At 40.8% G+C, this 15,402-nt stretch overlaps 5 protein-coding genes and 1 non-coding gene across 9 annotated transcripts; 1 reads left to right on the forward strand and 5 right to left on the reverse strand.

Moving 5' to 3' along the window:
* Window positions 1-18: 18 nt before the first annotated feature.
* LOC106391313 (WPP domain-interacting tail-anchored protein 1) lies at window positions 19-2,812 on the reverse strand. The gene is made up of 5 exons (XM_013831929.3): window positions 2,653-2,812; window positions 1,883-2,453; window positions 698-1,779; window positions 449-619; window positions 19-363 (listed from the first exon to the last, which is right to left on the reverse strand). Exons 2-5 carry the CDS (start codon window positions 2,451-2,453, stop codon window positions 205-207), a joined length of 1,983 nt encoding a protein of 660 aa, XP_013687383.1. The 5' UTR covers window positions 2,653-2,812; the 3' UTR covers window positions 19-204.
* A 447-nt stretch (window positions 2,813-3,259) lies between these two features.
* LOC106391316 (1-deoxy-D-xylulose-5-phosphate synthase, chloroplastic) lies at window positions 3,260-6,671 on the reverse strand. Of its 2 annotated transcripts, XM_013831933.3 has the most exons (10): window positions 6,330-6,671; window positions 6,091-6,204; window positions 5,857-6,021; window positions 5,627-5,774; window positions 5,255-5,523; window positions 4,878-5,142; window positions 4,538-4,794; window positions 4,174-4,452; window positions 3,808-4,092; window positions 3,260-3,720 (listed from the first exon to the last, which is right to left on the reverse strand). In XM_013831933.3, the coding sequence occupies exons 1-10, from the start codon at window positions 6,669-6,671 to the stop codon at window positions 3,571-3,573; spliced, it is 2,274 nt and encodes a 757-aa protein (XP_013687387.2). In that variant the 3' UTR covers window positions 3,260-3,570. The 2 variants fall into 2 exon arrangements, with proteins under 2 accessions (XP_013687387.2, XP_013687388.2); XM_013831934.3 differs by lacking the exon at window positions 3,260-3,720 and having other exon boundaries at window positions 3,922-4,097.
* On the reverse strand, window positions 6,648-10,874 carry LOC106391317 (carbon catabolite repressor protein 4 homolog 6). Of its 2 annotated transcripts, none has more exons than XM_013831936.3 (15): window positions 10,661-10,874; window positions 10,133-10,574; window positions 9,874-10,040; window positions 9,694-9,759; window positions 9,414-9,466; window positions 9,256-9,337; window positions 9,125-9,174; window positions 8,890-8,965; window positions 8,661-8,753; window positions 8,539-8,571; window positions 8,380-8,465; window positions 7,464-8,226; window positions 7,280-7,365; window positions 7,079-7,163; window positions 6,648-6,979 (listed from the first exon to the last, which is right to left on the reverse strand). In XM_013831936.3, exons 1-15 carry the CDS (start codon window positions 10,760-10,762, stop codon window positions 6,905-6,907), a joined length of 2,259 nt encoding a protein of 752 aa, XP_013687390.1. In that variant the 5' UTR covers window positions 10,763-10,874; the 3' UTR covers window positions 6,648-6,904. The 2 variants fall into 2 exon arrangements, with proteins under 2 accessions (XP_013687390.1, XP_013687389.1); XM_013831935.3 differs by having other exon boundaries at window positions 10,133-10,577; window positions 10,661-10,812.
* A 625-nt stretch (window positions 10,875-11,499) lies between these two features.
* TRNAG-UCC lies at window positions 11,500-11,571 on the reverse strand. Its single transcript has one exon. It is a non-coding gene; the product is annotated as a tRNA-Gly (tRNA).
* Window positions 11,572-11,698: 127 nt separating this feature from the next.
* On the reverse strand, window positions 11,699-13,299 carry LOC106391318 (N-alpha-acetyltransferase 50). The gene is made up of 3 exons (XM_013831937.3): window positions 13,043-13,299; window positions 12,262-12,384; window positions 11,699-12,119 (listed from the first exon to the last, which is right to left on the reverse strand). The coding sequence occupies exons 1-3, from the start codon at window positions 13,194-13,196 to the stop codon at window positions 11,902-11,904; spliced, it is 495 nt and encodes a 164-aa protein (XP_013687391.1). The 5' UTR covers window positions 13,197-13,299; the 3' UTR covers window positions 11,699-11,901.
* A 191-nt stretch (window positions 13,300-13,490) lies between these two features.
* Window positions 13,491-15,091, forward strand: LOC106391319 (6-hydroxynicotinate 3-monooxygenase). 2 transcript variants are annotated; one of them, XM_048769286.1, is made up of 4 exons: window positions 13,491-13,765; window positions 13,830-14,128; window positions 14,205-14,415; window positions 14,504-15,091. In XM_048769286.1, the coding sequence occupies exons 1-4, from the start codon at window positions 13,520-13,522 to the stop codon at window positions 14,954-14,956; spliced, it is 1,209 nt and encodes a 402-aa protein (XP_048625243.1). In that variant the 5' UTR covers window positions 13,491-13,519; the 3' UTR covers window positions 14,957-15,091. The 2 variants fall into 2 exon arrangements, with proteins under 2 accessions (XP_048625243.1, XP_013687392.1); XM_013831938.3 differs by having other exon boundaries at window positions 13,492-13,765; window positions 13,824-14,128.
* The last annotated feature ends 311 nt before the right edge of the window (window positions 15,092-15,402 follow it).

Consider the following 15,402-nt stretch of genomic DNA (forward strand, 5'->3'; position numbering starts at 1 on the left):
CAGAAAAAAAACAAAATATAATCTGTCAAGTTAAACTATGACAAAGAGGGATGATAACAAAACTAAAGCCTGTCACAGGTATTAATCTGAAAAAGTTATATTAGGCACACAAAAAAAAAACTAGAATATATATTCTGACATTGTAAATTATTGCAAAGAGAGGAAAAAAAAAACAAAACTAGAGCTTATGAGACTATGAAAAGGTTAAAAAGACTCTTGGATGTTTTGCTGCGACATTAGGTAAGCCATTGAAGACATGAAGATGACCAAGATTGCAAAGAGAATGTGCTTGAACCCAAGACCTCCGGCATCTAATCTCCTTACACTTCCAATATCTGAAGCAGACTCTGTTTCTTCTTCCTCCTACAAAACGGTAACAAACATAAAGTCTTTAAAAGAACATAGTCAATAGCAGATACAGATTTTTAGCAGGTAAGAATTGATTTACCTCTTGATCAGTTAGTGAAGTGACGGTGGCTTGAAGTTTACTTTCTTGATAACAAGGAAGAGAACTCTGGTCAGACTTTGGTGAAATGTTTTCACTCTCCGTAAAACCTGTCTGTCCAACCTTCTTCAACTTCACCATCAACACACGGTTCTCTCTTGACAAGTTATTTATCTGCAGAAAAAAAAAGTCAAACTGCATCTAAGCCTATACTATGAAGATGATGAAAAAGTTGTTGTAATGTCTTGATACCTGTTTATGAAGGCGTTCTCGTTCAGAAGCAAGTTGCAAGACCAGTTTCTTCATGATCTTGTTATGCTGCGCGATATCTTTAGCGGTCTGCAACTTTCTTTCCTCAGCTTGCTGTAAATACCTCTCCGCTTCTTTCAATCTCCCTCTACAGAACTTCAGCTCTTCGTTGAGATCTGCGTTCGACTCAGACACAGTGATCAGCTTCTCTTCAGTATAGTCAGCCCTGTTCTCAGCCTTGGAGACTTTCGATTTCAGATCCTCGATCACATCCTCCATGTCAGAGACAGTAGAGTACAACAAACTCTGCTTCTCTTTGCTCGCTTCAACGGCTGCAACCGCAAGCTCCAGCTGATGATCCAAGTCCCTCAAGTGTTTCTCAAGGGACTCCAACTTCTCCGGAGTGTACCCTTTCGCTCTGAAACTCCCCAACTCGTCTTCCATCTTCCGGCATTCGGATTCTGCTTCCTCAGCCCTTGCTAACTTCTCTTTCAGATCTTCGTTGAGATCCGTTGCGTCATTGAGCTGTTCCTCAAGAGAGCTAACTTTTTCACTCAATGTAGAATTCTCAGTGCTCAACAGAATCAGTTTCTCCTCAGCTTCTCTCAAACTCTCCTTCAACCCTTCCGTCTGCGCCATGAGAAAGTCCCCGAGCCTCCCGTTGCTGCTATCAAGCTTGTGCAAAGCAGACTCCTTATCAACGAGCTCGGACTTCAAGTTGGTTTCCCTTTTAAAAGAGCCGCTTAGACTGAACTTGAGAATCTGAAGCTTCCCAGACATCTCCTTTAGCATCCCCTTGAAAACTTCGGAGGAGTTCTCCGCCTCGAGCCACCGAGAATACGCGTCTTCGATTACTTCCTCCATGTAGAGAACGTCCTGCTCGGAGGAATAGAGTTTAATCTCTAGCTGGTATTCAGCATTTCTTGACTCGCTTAGCTTCTTCTCGAGCTCCATCTCCTTGGCTAAAGACTTCTCAAGCATCCTCAAAACGTTTCTCTGCTGATCAGCTGTTTGCATCTTGATCTTAGCGCTCAGATCACCAAACTCTCCATCTGTTTGTGATTCTGCAGCAACCCCTCCAGACCCTAAACAGAACATATGAAATATGAGAATTTTATAGCAAGAATGTTTTTTTTTATAATTATACCGCCCCACAGAAATGGTCCAGACAAATTTTAGTTAACTTACAGCTTCCAAGTTCATCTGAACCAGGAGATAACTTGTGAAAGCTATTAGATTGCTTCTTCATCTCCACCACTTGGTCCATTAACTGGTATAAAGACTGCTCAGCGTCATGAAACTTCCCCTCCAAATCTCCATCATCATCTTGAAACGGAGATATCATCGTGACACGAGCGTTTTGAATCTCGTTCTGGAGGAAACCAACGAGAGACTCGACTTCTTTAACCTCTGAGTTGAGAAACGAAGACAAGAGATCGAACTCTAACGCCTTCTCAGCCAAATCATCATCTTCTTCTTCTTTGTTGTGAGAAGCAAAAGACTCGAAGTCGTGTTCCCTGGAGCCGAGTTGCATAGTGAGAAGACTGAGATTCACCAGCTTCTCGGAGACGAAGGCAAAATCCAATTCTACTTTGATCAGAACTTGGCTTGCAGTAGATAGCTCTGGATGATGATTGATAGCTTGGCCAGTGAGGGAGATGTCTTCTAAAAGGCTTCCCTTTGATGAGCTGGGCTGTGGTACGAGGCTGTCGTTGTCATCGACAGAGACTGTTGTATGATGTTCCGTTTCTATTTCCATCTGTGAGGTAACAGAGACGAAAAAAAAAAGCATCAATCTTTCGTCGTGAAATTGAATAATTAAGGTTCCTATTAGATGCAACGATCCTGGGTTCGATTCCTAAGCGAGAAATCAAAGTGAAGTTTCTACAACAGATTTGTTTTACTTTTATAATCCGATCGAGTTTGAGAAAGGACACAACGTAAAGGAGAAAACTTACATTTAGAAACGAAGCGACACGAGACGGTTCAGATCAAAAGAAACTTCCTTTTGGGAGGAAATGATCCAGAGAGAGGCGAACGTGAGAGAAGATCGAGAAGAGAGGAACATAAAGGATTCTCTTTTACTGGTTACAGTAATTATTTAAAAAGCTTTTATTTATTTAATCTCTCGGAGTGCGAAAATAAATACACGTTGTTCTATTTTTTGTTGTTACCCAGATTTGGGACATGTAAACACCTCATAGTACATACCTGTCTATATTTCTCAAGTGACAACAAATCAAAAATAGATATCTGAAAACCAAACCGCATTGAATTTTATGTCTATTTAATTTGAAATGCGAAATTAATTTTTCATGTGAAAAAGATCAAAGTTTTGCCAAAAATAAAGAAGACTAAAGCTATTTTGAAGTTTTAATTAATGCAGAATTTTTTTTTCTTTTGTTCACTAAAAGTCTAACCAGTGACCATTAGATTAATATTAGGAATGTATAAGAAAAAAGTACAGAGGAATAATATTAGATGAATAAAAAAAATGATTTCTCATCAATTTTAGTAAAAAACAAATTTGTTCTATATTGCTTTAAAATAAAAAGAACGAGAAAGAATGCAAAGGAAAAATAATTCCTCGTAAATGGTAAAAAAATTTAGTAATCATAAGGAATGCATTATTTGATCACCCGTTACCCCTAGATCTTCACCTCTAGACAGTTACTACTTACAACATACACATCAGATTGTTTTAAGCTCTTCTTCCAAAAAGATTATTGAATTCAGAATGTATATATATTTACAGTTTTTTAAAAAACTTTTGAAACTTAATATTACACTCACCATTCACTCCTGAAGAGGTAAAAAAGGAAAGCCATATAATGTGTGATGCCTCCATTAAGTCTCTAATCTTCTGGCAGCCAAGGTTAGCTCATGAGGAGCAGTGCTTCACGAGTTCGACCCAATAGACTCAGAGCTGTTGCTGCTATGTGATGTCCCGTTAGCCCCGCAAGCGCAAGCTGCTCGTTAGGCGACGCTTCTTCTATGTACCCATCCGGTAACACAATCGGTCTCCACTGCCATTGGTTAGTCCACACAAGAGAAGTTATAACCCAAGCCTATTAAAAGACAACACAAGATTAGTTTGTTGTGTTTGTGTGTACCTTGATTTTCCCATCGAGCTGGCCATCAAGGGCTATGAACTGAGCCACATGGGATCCAAACCCTCCAACACAGCCTTCTTCTACAGTAATAAGGAACTTGTGGTTTTGACAAAGATCACGCACGAGCTTAATGTCCAGGGGTTTGCAGAATCTTGCATCAGCTACTGTCACGTTCAAACCGAGCTTGGAGAGAAGCGAGTGAGCATTAATACAGTTCTGAACCATGGCTCCATACCCGAGCAACGCCACCTTTTGACCTTCTAATAGAACTCTTCCTCTTCCGATCTATTCTAATATAATAAAACAGGTTCTTGTGTCAGCATGGCCTGTTTTTGGAGAAGATTTGAAAATTAGATTAGAACTTACTTCAACTGGTACTCCTGTGGGGACGAGGTAATTCTTGTTGACGATGGCGCCTCTGGGGAACCGGAAACAAACCGGGCGGTCAGTGACGTTAGCTGCAGTTGCAACCATATTCACAAGCTCATCCTCATTAGCTGGAGCCATGGCTATCATGTTCGGTAAGCATGACATAAAAGCTATGTCAAAAGCTCCACACTGCACAGGACCATCGGATCCAACAAGCCCTGCGCTTGTAATAACAAATCTCACCGCCTTTCTCTGCCTGTCTACATCATGCACCACCTAAATCAAACGATCAAAACACACTATTACCCTTTGCTTTAATTAAAAAAGTTTTTAGAATGCGAGAGAGAGAGAGAAGTGAAACCTGATCATAAGCTCTTTGTAGAAAAGCAGAGGGAATAATGCAAAAGGGCTTGAGACCTCCAGAAGAAAGACCAGCAGAGAATGTGACAGCGTGCTGTTCAGCCAGACCGACATTGAAAAACCTCTCTGGAAACCTCTCCTGAAACGTAACAAGCGATGGATCCATCTCTATTCCTGCGTGGACTACTACAATATCTCTATCCTTTTCGGCTTCCATCACCAAAGCCTCAACAAAGCAATCACTGTAAGTGCGTCTATCTGAAACACAAAAGTTAATAGAGTCAAGATTTGGATAAGCATACACTGTCCAGAAACTAATATAAGCAGAGAGGGAGATATACCTTTCACTATGATGCTTGCGGTTTCTGCATCTCGCTTTTCCTCTGTGATCACATGGACCAACACAGGACCCATGGAATCTAGAGAAGCTACTTCTCGGAGAACACAAACTAAATCTTCAATGTTGTGTCCATCAACGGGACCAATGTAGTACAAACCAAGTTCTTCAAAGAGGGTTGATCCTGTTGGTCCCACCATACCACGTGCATACTCATCCACTTTGGCTGCCCATTCATACATCCCCTTTCCGATTTTCTTTGTCATAGCCTGCCATTATCCATAGCAAAAACAAATAATCAATAATACTAATTGTTGAACACTAATCTCCAGTCACTCTAAAGAAGCTAAGGTTCATAAAGAGAGTCTGGAGAAAGCATACTTTGGCTAGTTCTCTGAATTTCCGAAAAATTTGGCTAGATTGGATTTTGCTCATGAAGCTAGATAGTGCACTGATGGATGCCTTGGATCCATCCGCCATATTTGGATGCAGAGAGTGACGGTTATCATTTAGGATAACAATCATATTAGAGTCCAAGTAACCAGCATTGCTCATCGCCTCATATGCTTGACCTGCAGTGATTGTCACACTGTCTATCACAGCAACAACCCGGTCCCTCTTCCCTTTTATATCACGAGCGACTGCTAAGCCTAAGAAGCAGAAACTAAACGTTCAGCACCACCAAATCGTAACTAGAATCCATCAGCAAAGAAAGAAGGTAATAAACTAACAAAGGGTGATAGAAAGATTTACCGAGCCCAGCAGAAATACTGTTGCAGCCATGGCCGGTCCCAAAAGAATCGTATTCACTCTCCAATCGAGAAGTGACACCAGAAACACCATTGTTTTGTCTTGATGGTATCGAAGACCAACGTCTGGTCAATACTTTATGTGCATATGTCTACAAAGGAGAAAAAACAATCTATTACCACCACAAGAAAATCAGTTCCTCAGTGGCCTGAATCTCAAAACATGGACCTTACTTGTTCAACAGCATCCCACAGTATCTTGTCAACGGGGGCACGGAACACATAATGCAGAGCAAGGGTAAGCTCTATGGCAGCCAAGCTAGGTTTCACAGACTTTCGGGTCTTCCACAGTACAGAGAGAAGCTCAGTACGGATCTCATCAGCTAAGTGCTTCAACTCCTACAAAAAAAAGAAACCATCTGTCATGAACCTCATCAATAATATAGCATAAGCACATCAAGACTTTACCTTTACAGTCAAATTCTTCAACTGCGATGGAGTCTCAATGCTGTCTAGTATTGGCGTCTCGAGTTTCTCATCAGTATTTGGCAAAGAACATACCCGAGCTCGATTTGAACATTCCTGGATATCAAAAGATACTTTAGTAGATTACATCAACGAGAATGTGAAGCAAGATACGGACTTGCATGAGACCTTGGCACTTTTGTGAGAGATTAAGAGAAAAATGATCAGACGGGTCTCTTAACCTTGTTGTGAGTGGAGGTTGCAGCTGACAAGAAGCTCTTTCTGGAAAAATCAACTTTACATGGAAGCGAGGAGAGGGTAGCATCTGACCTCAGATTAAGATTCCTGTCAAATCGAGCTGAGATTCCGGATTGATAACCAATCGAAGCCGAACCCATGAAGAGAAACAAGCTTCTTGAATTGAAGTCGGACCAGACGATAAAATTTGAAAAAGAACATACAAGGGATTCTACACAATCATCATGCCAATCCCAACGCACAATGCTGAGAAGGGGAAGACGAAGAAGAAGAACATTTGAGTTTGCATTGAGGCCTGAAGATATATCGGCTTTGGAAAAGCCCATTAGTTTTTTTGCTGGGCCTTATTCGATCCACAACCCTTGAAAAACAAATTTTCATGTTCTACAACTTGTTAAGCTTACTTTTAATATCCAGACAACAAATCACCCATAAAGTATTTAGGTAATAAATGAAGGGAGATGATTATTGAGCTTATTTTAAAATGTTGAGACAGAAAACTCTACTCTTCTTCCTCGGAACACTTGCTTAGATTAAGAGGTAACAACATGTTTGATATTCAGCTTTTAGGCCCACTCTTGATGCTGCAGAAGGCCAACTCTGAAACCAATGCAATGTGATCGCTCCCCCATTTCTGTAACAAACCAGAGAATGCAAAAAAAGTTCATAACCAATCAAAATATATGTAGTTAAAAAGTTAATAAATTTTTCAAGATCATGCATGGGATTTTACTGGAGTTGGGAAGCCTGGTGTCCACTGCATTGCTTGTTTCGGTATTGGAGCAAGCACACGCACCGTTTGGAGTCCTTCCGACCGCCTAGCCCCCAAACCAGCAATAAAAATCCATTAAACACCAAAATTCATGACAGTGTAATATAATCTCAAAGGCCTGTCAACAATGGTTTTCATTTGGGTTCGAATACTATTTATTACCATATGTAGTCAACTGTCCCCATGAAACATCTGTGATAACTGGTTACTACAGGTTCTCCGTTTTCATCTCTTGTGTTCGCTTTACCCTAACAAAACCAATAACCAACATCTTAGAAACCTTAATTTCTCAAGAATATACGAGTGACAGAACAAAAGCGTAGGGGATGATGATATATCACAATACCTCGATTTCCGAGTAAGTGCTTTTAAGCTCCAGAGCGTGTTCAACCGTACTTCTTCCTGGGTCACCTGTTGCGGCTGCTATCTCCATCGGGGTCCAAGAGGCTGGATTATAAGTGACTTTCCCATAATGCATAGCTTCAGAACCCGATTCACGGGAAATATCATTCACAAGTTCCCCTGTTTTACTCAAGTCTTCATTATTATCGTGTAGCTTAGCTAAAAAAGTTTCCCCATCTTCACCTATACCTTCTTCTTCTTGCGCAAGTACAGCCGCTTCGTCCAGTGTTAAGTCATCTAGTTTCATCTCGGCTGAAGTGTCAACCTTGGTGGAGAGACTAGATGAATCATTTTGAGTATTGAACCCAATTTCTTCAGGAAAATGCTCTGTCTCTGATATAACAGAACTTGCAGAAAGTTTTTCTCTCGAATCGTCTTTAGCATTGAAACTCTGTGGAGGTTCTGGATCTGATAAGGTTACTGAAGAGAGACCTTCAGCTAGCGAGAGATCCCCAGCGTCATCAGGTTGTCTGTTTTGTCCTCCTAGATTACAACCTGAGGCCAGATCCTCGCCTGGTAATACTCTTACGGAGCTGGAGGTGGCTTTGTGACCAGCAAGAACTGTTTCACCACATGGAAGCTCAGATGTGTTTCTTATGGAGGGGGATATTCCAACATCCATGTAGGAGTTATTCTCCATGCGAGCATTTGCAGTCAAATCTTGAGGTTGAGCTTGACCTTGTGGCGATTTATTATCGGACTGAAACCTAGAAAATTGTAAAGGCATATTAATCATACATAAAGTAAATAAAAAAACAGAGCAGATTGCAACCTGCTAGATTCTAGTATAAACATAAAGGATGTAAAAGTGCCCAACAAAATGCATACTGATGTTCCAGAACTTGGCGAGTTCATGCTACCTCGTATAAATTTCTGGCCGTGGTGGACGAATTTCAGCAGACTCTTGCCCCGAAACTTTGTTTCTGGCCACACCAGACAAATCCAACTGCAGAGAGCAGCACAAAATCGAATGTGAACCATGTACATATCGTTGCAATAGGTGAAGGAATTGCGTTTACCTTGCCCTCCGAAATAAAGTTGTACAAATGACTCTGCAACAGGTAAAAGAACGTTATCATCCATGTCTCAAAGCAAGTGGTTTTCGGTATTTCAACCAATTTAAGGTAAGAATGTCCTATACCTTTGGTGTACAATTGAAATCCCCACATAAGACAACAGGCGCATCATCCCAGAGTTTAGATACAGCATGAGCTCTCTCTAAGAGTGTTCTGACCTATGCAGCAGAGATAAATAGATAGATGGTGACTGACAATGATTAAACAGATAGGACGAATTCTCTCAGAAAATTAACATGGTCATAGCTTCCAGACAGAGTAAAATCAGAGTATCGAATTGTCTAGGGAAAGTACCTGACCAAGTTTAAAGTCTCCTCTTTTAGGATTATATAACACGTGAATATTACAAACGACAACCCGGCGGGAACAGCTGCAAAAGTAAATGGCAGTTCATTTCAAACCAGCCATAAAGTATATATTCCATAACGAAAACCCCATGAAGACTGGAAAAAAATCAGCCGCCTTTAAATGGCAATTATCCATCCATAAAATAATATGATAGTTACATTTACAGATATCATTAGGTTACCTTTCAGATGGAGAGGCCTCATTTTCTTTGGTATGCGAATTCAGCAGCGCCTACATGAGTAAAGTTTTCAATTTAGGGGAAAAGAAGCGAAAGGTATGGAAGTCACTATCAACATAAGGTATCCATATTACCTCAAGCACACATATCTGAGCAACATTATCTCTGAGACCAAGCTGATTGAACTGGATGCTTTCCTCCTGAACCAACTTGAACCTAATACAATGACAATGAGAAAACACAAACCAAATTCCATAATGAAGCATACGAGGAAGGATAAGGGAAATCAAACCTATTTGATCGCCAAAATATTGCACAACCGTCAACAGCATTACCCGTCCGCATCTACAGTTTTGTGCAAAGTAGAGTTATCCTCACATTTAAAACCTCATTCTCAAACCTTTGACACATACCATTTAAAATCTAGTCCAAGAGAGTCAAACTCAGTCAGGACTGTCATCTTTAAACAGAATTAACAAAAATAATCAATGCGGATGATGACATTTCTAAAGAAAGATAGATAGCCCCAAAAAGGTTTTTTTTGTTCAAACAAATAAAGAACTTATAGGTACCTTCCAGATGCCACTATATCCCCGGTGCTTTAACTCTTCCTCTAAGTCCTGAAACTTATCAACTTCCTGATATATTCAAAGTGATATATTAGATTAGATTACGATACATATGATGAAAAAGAGAAAAACTTTGTAGTCTCTCTCTCATACATAAACAGTTGCAAGAAGAAACTATATAACCTGGAGGCACATTATATCAGCAGACCATAGGCCAAGCTCGAACACAATCTTGTTCTTCCTCCATCCCCAACTCAACACATTCCTCGGTATGTGAAAGTAAAGATTTCTCCAGTGATCATTCGCAAGGTAATCTGCCAAGATGTTATACGATAGTACAACAAACTTTTCTGCAGGAAAACAATACATATCTAAATACTAAAGCATAGTAAGTAAAGTGACGTGACAAAAGATAGTCAAATTGTTATTAAGCAGAAGTTACCAGACCCAGGAGACGGCGCCGTTTTGGCGTATTCCCATTCCCGGAAATCAGAGGGTTTAGACCGTGGGCGTTGACGGAAGCTACGCTGCGGAGGCGGCCGAGACATCTGGTTTTGATAAAACGGAGGGGGAGGGCAAGCTGAATAGCTCTGACCAGACGGCGGATGATTAGGTCGCCACTGAACTTGAGGAGGCGGAGGCCGAAGCTGGTAGTTCTGATTGAACGGCGGTTGCTGCGCGTGGTTGAAACGACGAGGATCGAGACTCGAGGAGGAGGAGCCTCCTCTGTTTCCGTGGCGGAACTCGAGATTGGCGTCGTGGACTGACTGGAAATGCGAGTCTCCGGTGACGAACTGGTGTCCTCCCGCGTCGTTGTACGGACGATCGGAGAAGCTTCTCCCGCCTCGACCTCGGCCTCGGCCTCTCGCTCGCCCACCTCTGTACTGCTTCGTCAGGGGAAAAGCAACCTTCCGTTAAGCTTAAAAAGGTGAAATCGCATAAAGAGAAAATGGGATGTTGGGAAGTTTACCAGAGGACGACTAGACATGGCGACGAAGGGAGCACAAGTAGTGGTGGCGTTAGAGATTGCAGCGTCGGAGAAAACTTGGGCGACTGAACGGGATCGCCGCATCGATCAATCGGTGGAGTGAGTGAGAAAGAGAGCGGCGACGTTAGCTCGAGTGGGGGCGAATCAATCCGTTGAAAACGGAGACTTAATAGACAATCGTGCCGTTTTATGATTCTAGCTGTACCCAGTTTCCTGTTTTCAGTGTAAATAAGTGGCACGCAAGCCAAAAGCGATACACATAAATACTCCGCTTTACTTTTTCTTCTTCTAACATAGTGAAAGACGGCCTTATTGATAAACCAATGCTTTTAGATATGAGACCTCAAAATCTACTTAGTAGTAGCAAAGTTAAAAAATTCACCAATCAATAGGTTTAAAACCAAGGGGTTACTAGATATAGAGAAACATCGAAATATATAACTAGGAATCTCTAGCTTTGGGATCAATAAGAAACGTCAAGGTCATCAAAACAAGCAAAACTCGGAAGCATACGCGTCATCATAACATTAAGAATAGACTTGATTTGAACCAAACTGGGGAAAAATGGCTTTCCTCAAGTCACGTATTGTCATCGGTTGTTGGCTTCAGATTGACAGCATATACATAAAATAGTTTTGTAGAACCAGGTCGCCTCTTAGTTGTTTTTGTGAACGTGCAAGTATACCTCAATCCTCAAACATGCTTTCCTTGGAGCACATACCAAAAGCTTTGAACGTGCAGAGCAAAAGAAAATGAGTTTCAGTTTTGAAAATTATAGACAGACGTCAGCGTGGAAGACACAACGCAGGAGGGCAAAAATATGCGTCTGCCGGGAGTCGAACCCGGGTCTATTGCTTGGAAGGCAATTATCCTAACCGTTGGACTACAGACGCTTTTGTCTCTGTTGTTCAACATAGTTATTTAATCACAATAGTGTTTATCGATATTCAGTATAGTATCATCTCATTTGTTCAAACATGGGCGTTGAGATTAAAAACACCATAAAGTGAGTATAAAGACTGAGCTGCAATGTTGAAATTTGAAACTTCCTCGACTAAGAGGTCCAAAACCAAGGGTTTACTAGACAACCATGAATCTATAACTTTGAGGTCATCAAAAAAAACAAGCAAAACTCAGGAAACAAAAACATAACATTAAGAATAGATTCTTCAATGAACAAACAAACAGGGAAAGAATGGCTTTCCCTAAGTGGTGTATTGTCATCATTTGCTGGCTTCAGACTGAGCAAAGGACTTGGTGACAACATAACAGTCTCTTGGCTCTATGTTGATGTAGTAGTCTTGTATGGTATCTGTGATCTCAAACCCAAACTTCTTGTAGAACTTGATCGCATCTTCGTTGTTTGTCTGAACGTGCAAGTATATTTCAGATATGTTTTGCTTGGTGCATATGTCAAGAACATGATTCAATAGCTTTGAACCTGCAAACGAAAAAAACAAGTTTAATGTAGCATAGATCAATAAAAAGGAGAATTACGAAATCACGCAAGCTTTACATAATATTCCTGTTTTTTTTTTCTTGGTGTAAAGATTCAAGTTAGGCATAGCAGATTAATGACTCACCAATGCCAATGCCGCGGTATGGTGCAAGAACACCAAGTGTCATTATATACACTCTCATGGCCCCGCCTTCTTTCTTCTCCAGCCGACAAGCAATAGCTCCGACACATATGTCACTGTAATAAGCTGAGGAAACAAAAATGCACCCTTTAAAAAAACATCGAGGGATTTTTCATGTATCACAAATTGGAGAAAACAATGCAACCCAGAGTACAACACAGTCAAAATATATTGTTAACTAGTGTGTGTCGAATTTAAGATGTTAACAGTATTTGCATATTCTACAAGATATCAGCTAACAAACTGTCTCGTGCAATTCAAGTTGCATATGATTAAGGACTAGTGGGTACAAAAAAAAAATGCAATCAATAAGCATGAGACTCAGAAAACGTTCTTCAAAGAGCGACCAAAAATGGATCCATTAACAATTACACAGCTAGGACATAGAAACATTCACTTGATTGTTCTTCTTATAAAGGTCACAGATAACACTTTACTTACGAGCAAACAAGAAACATCATCTGTGCACATTGGCATTGAAACACGAAAACAAGGCTAAAACATGAGTCTTTTTTAAATAAAAAAAAACAAGAGACGCAACTAAATTTGGTCAACGGTAACAGAAGCAGATCGAATAGCAATGAGATCTATTTATAGAATCTTCTAACTTTTCAACAAAGCCTAATCACAGAACAGTTCATAAATCCCCAAAGCAACTAACTTTTTCCTATCAACGCAATCCGATCTGAATCAAAATCACATTCCCCAAGTAAAGAAGACGAACCAAGCTTAGTGAATTCGCCGGATGCAATCGCATCGGCGTAGTACTTGTCGTTGTAGCGAACCGGGAAGAGAACAGTGTTGAGTTTCTTAAGCTGCATCACGTTTTTGTCTCTGACTCCATCTAGCGACACGCTGGCTTCACGCCCAGTTCCCATCGCCGTCTTCCTCTCTACACGAACGAACAATCTAGAACTGCGAGATAAAAAAAGGAGAGATCGATTCGTCGTCTTCGACAAAGAAAGAAAGATCGAAAGGCAAGCTTTACCATTGGGCCTCGAGTAAGCCCACTTAGTTGTTACCTTCGGTATCACCCAGAGGGCTCAATCGATAGCATTAGCGACGGAAGTTGGTGAGATTGAGCCTAGAAAATACGTGGGCCTATACTAAGCCCATTTTGTTATAACCTTCTGCTTCGGTTAGAAGGTTCAATCCTTAACATTAGTGAAGCAGGACTATCCGAAAGAAGAAAGTTAATGACATGGGGAAGATTAAGAAGATGAAAGCGATCATCGTAGGAGGAAGTATAGCAGGCGTATCGTGCGCACACTCGCTCACGTTAGCAGGCTGGGATGTACTGGTCCTCGAGAAATCTTCCGAACCTCCAGCTCGGAGCCCTACCGGTGCTGGACTCGGACTCGACCCTCAAGCTCGCACAATCATCAAATCATGGCTCCCTCATCCACACCTCTTAGACGAAACCACCTTACCTCTCTCCATTGATCAGGTAAACAATAAATCAAATTGCAACTATCAGAGTATTGTTTTAACCTTTGGGTTTATAGAATCAGGGAACAGATAGTGAGAAGAAAGTGACGCGAGTTTTGACAAGAGACGAGAGTTTTGATTTTCGAGCAGCTTATTGGTCAGACATCCACGGTCTTCTGTTCAACGCATTGGATCCAACCATGTTCCTTTGGGGACATAAGTTTCTGTCTTTCACCATGTCACAGGATGAATCGACTGTAAAGGTGGAGACTTTAGTTATGGAGACTCAAGAAACTATTGAGATTCATGGAGACTTGCTCGTTGCAGCAGATGGGTGTCTCTCTTCCATTCGGAAAACGTTCTTGCCGAACCTTAAACTGAGGTTTGTAATAAAAGTGTGATCTTTATTTTTTTATTTTTTTGTGGGGTTGATGTTTTTGGTTTTTGTTAATGTGAAGGTACTCTGGTTACTGCGCTTGGAGAGGTGTTTTTGATTTCTCAGGGGATGAGAACTCGGAGACGGTTTCTGGAATCAAGAGGGAGTATCCAGATCTTGGGAAATGCGTGTATTTTGATCTCGCTAGGGATACTCATAGCGTGTTCTACGAGCTTAGTAACAAGAAACTTAACTGGATTTGGTATGTTAATCAACCAGAGCCTGAGCTTAAGGTTAATACTAACTCCTTTCTCTCTTTTTTCTTTCTTTCTATTAGAATGTTTTTCATGTCGTTTTTTCTTTATGACCTTACAATATCAGAGCAACTCTGTTACGCTAAAAGTAAGCCAAGAAATGATCAACAAGATGCATCAAGAAGCAGACACCATCTGGATCCCCGAGCTAGCGAGACTCATGAAAGAAACTAAAGAGCCTTTCCTTAATGTTATCTACGACTGTGACCCTCTAGAGAGGATCTTCTGGGGGAATGTCGTGCTGGTTGGAGACGCAGCTCATCCCACGACCCCTCATGGTCTGAGAAGCACAAACATGTCGGTTCTTGATGCGGAAGTGCTAGGCAAGTGCTTGGGGGAATGTGGACCTGAGAATCTAAATTTGGGTCTTGAGGAATATCAGAGGATAAGATTGCGTGTTGTTTCCGAGCAAGTTTTGTATGCAAGGTGTTTGGGGCGTATCAAGCAAGGTCTTGATCGTGATGGAGTTGGATTGGAACAGAAACACATGCCATTCTTTTCTGGTGCTCCTCTTGTCTAATGATATTTGGTGCGAGAGATGTTGTATGTTAATGAGTGTGATTATTTATGTATGTTAAAGAGACAGACAGGTACATAATATTTGATACGTCAATGTAGAAAGTAGAAACAAACGAAGGATACAAGATTTATAAAACTGAAAGGGTAAAAGCACTTTAATGTATCAGGACAGACCAAATAGAATGAAGCAACAAAGGTGGAGAGAAAATAATATTTGGTGTCATTTGTGGGGGAAAAGAAAATTTTGTAATCAGAACGAAATTTAAAAAAATAATTTGCGTCTGCCGGGGTCGAACCCGGGTCTATTGCTTGGAAGGCAATTATCCTAATCGTTGGACTACAGACGCTTTTGTCTGATAAGTTTCAAATAATATTTATATTCGTTATATACTTGCGTAATCATAAGGAAAACGTATCTCTCATCTTTGGTTTTTTATATGATACTAC

Source organism: Brassica napus, chromosome C9 (assembly GCF_020379485.1).
Source record: "Brassica napus cultivar Da-Ae chromosome C9, Da-Ae, whole genome shotgun sequence".
NCBI classification, from domain to species: Eukaryota; Viridiplantae; Streptophyta; class Magnoliopsida; order Brassicales; family Brassicaceae; genus Brassica; species Brassica napus.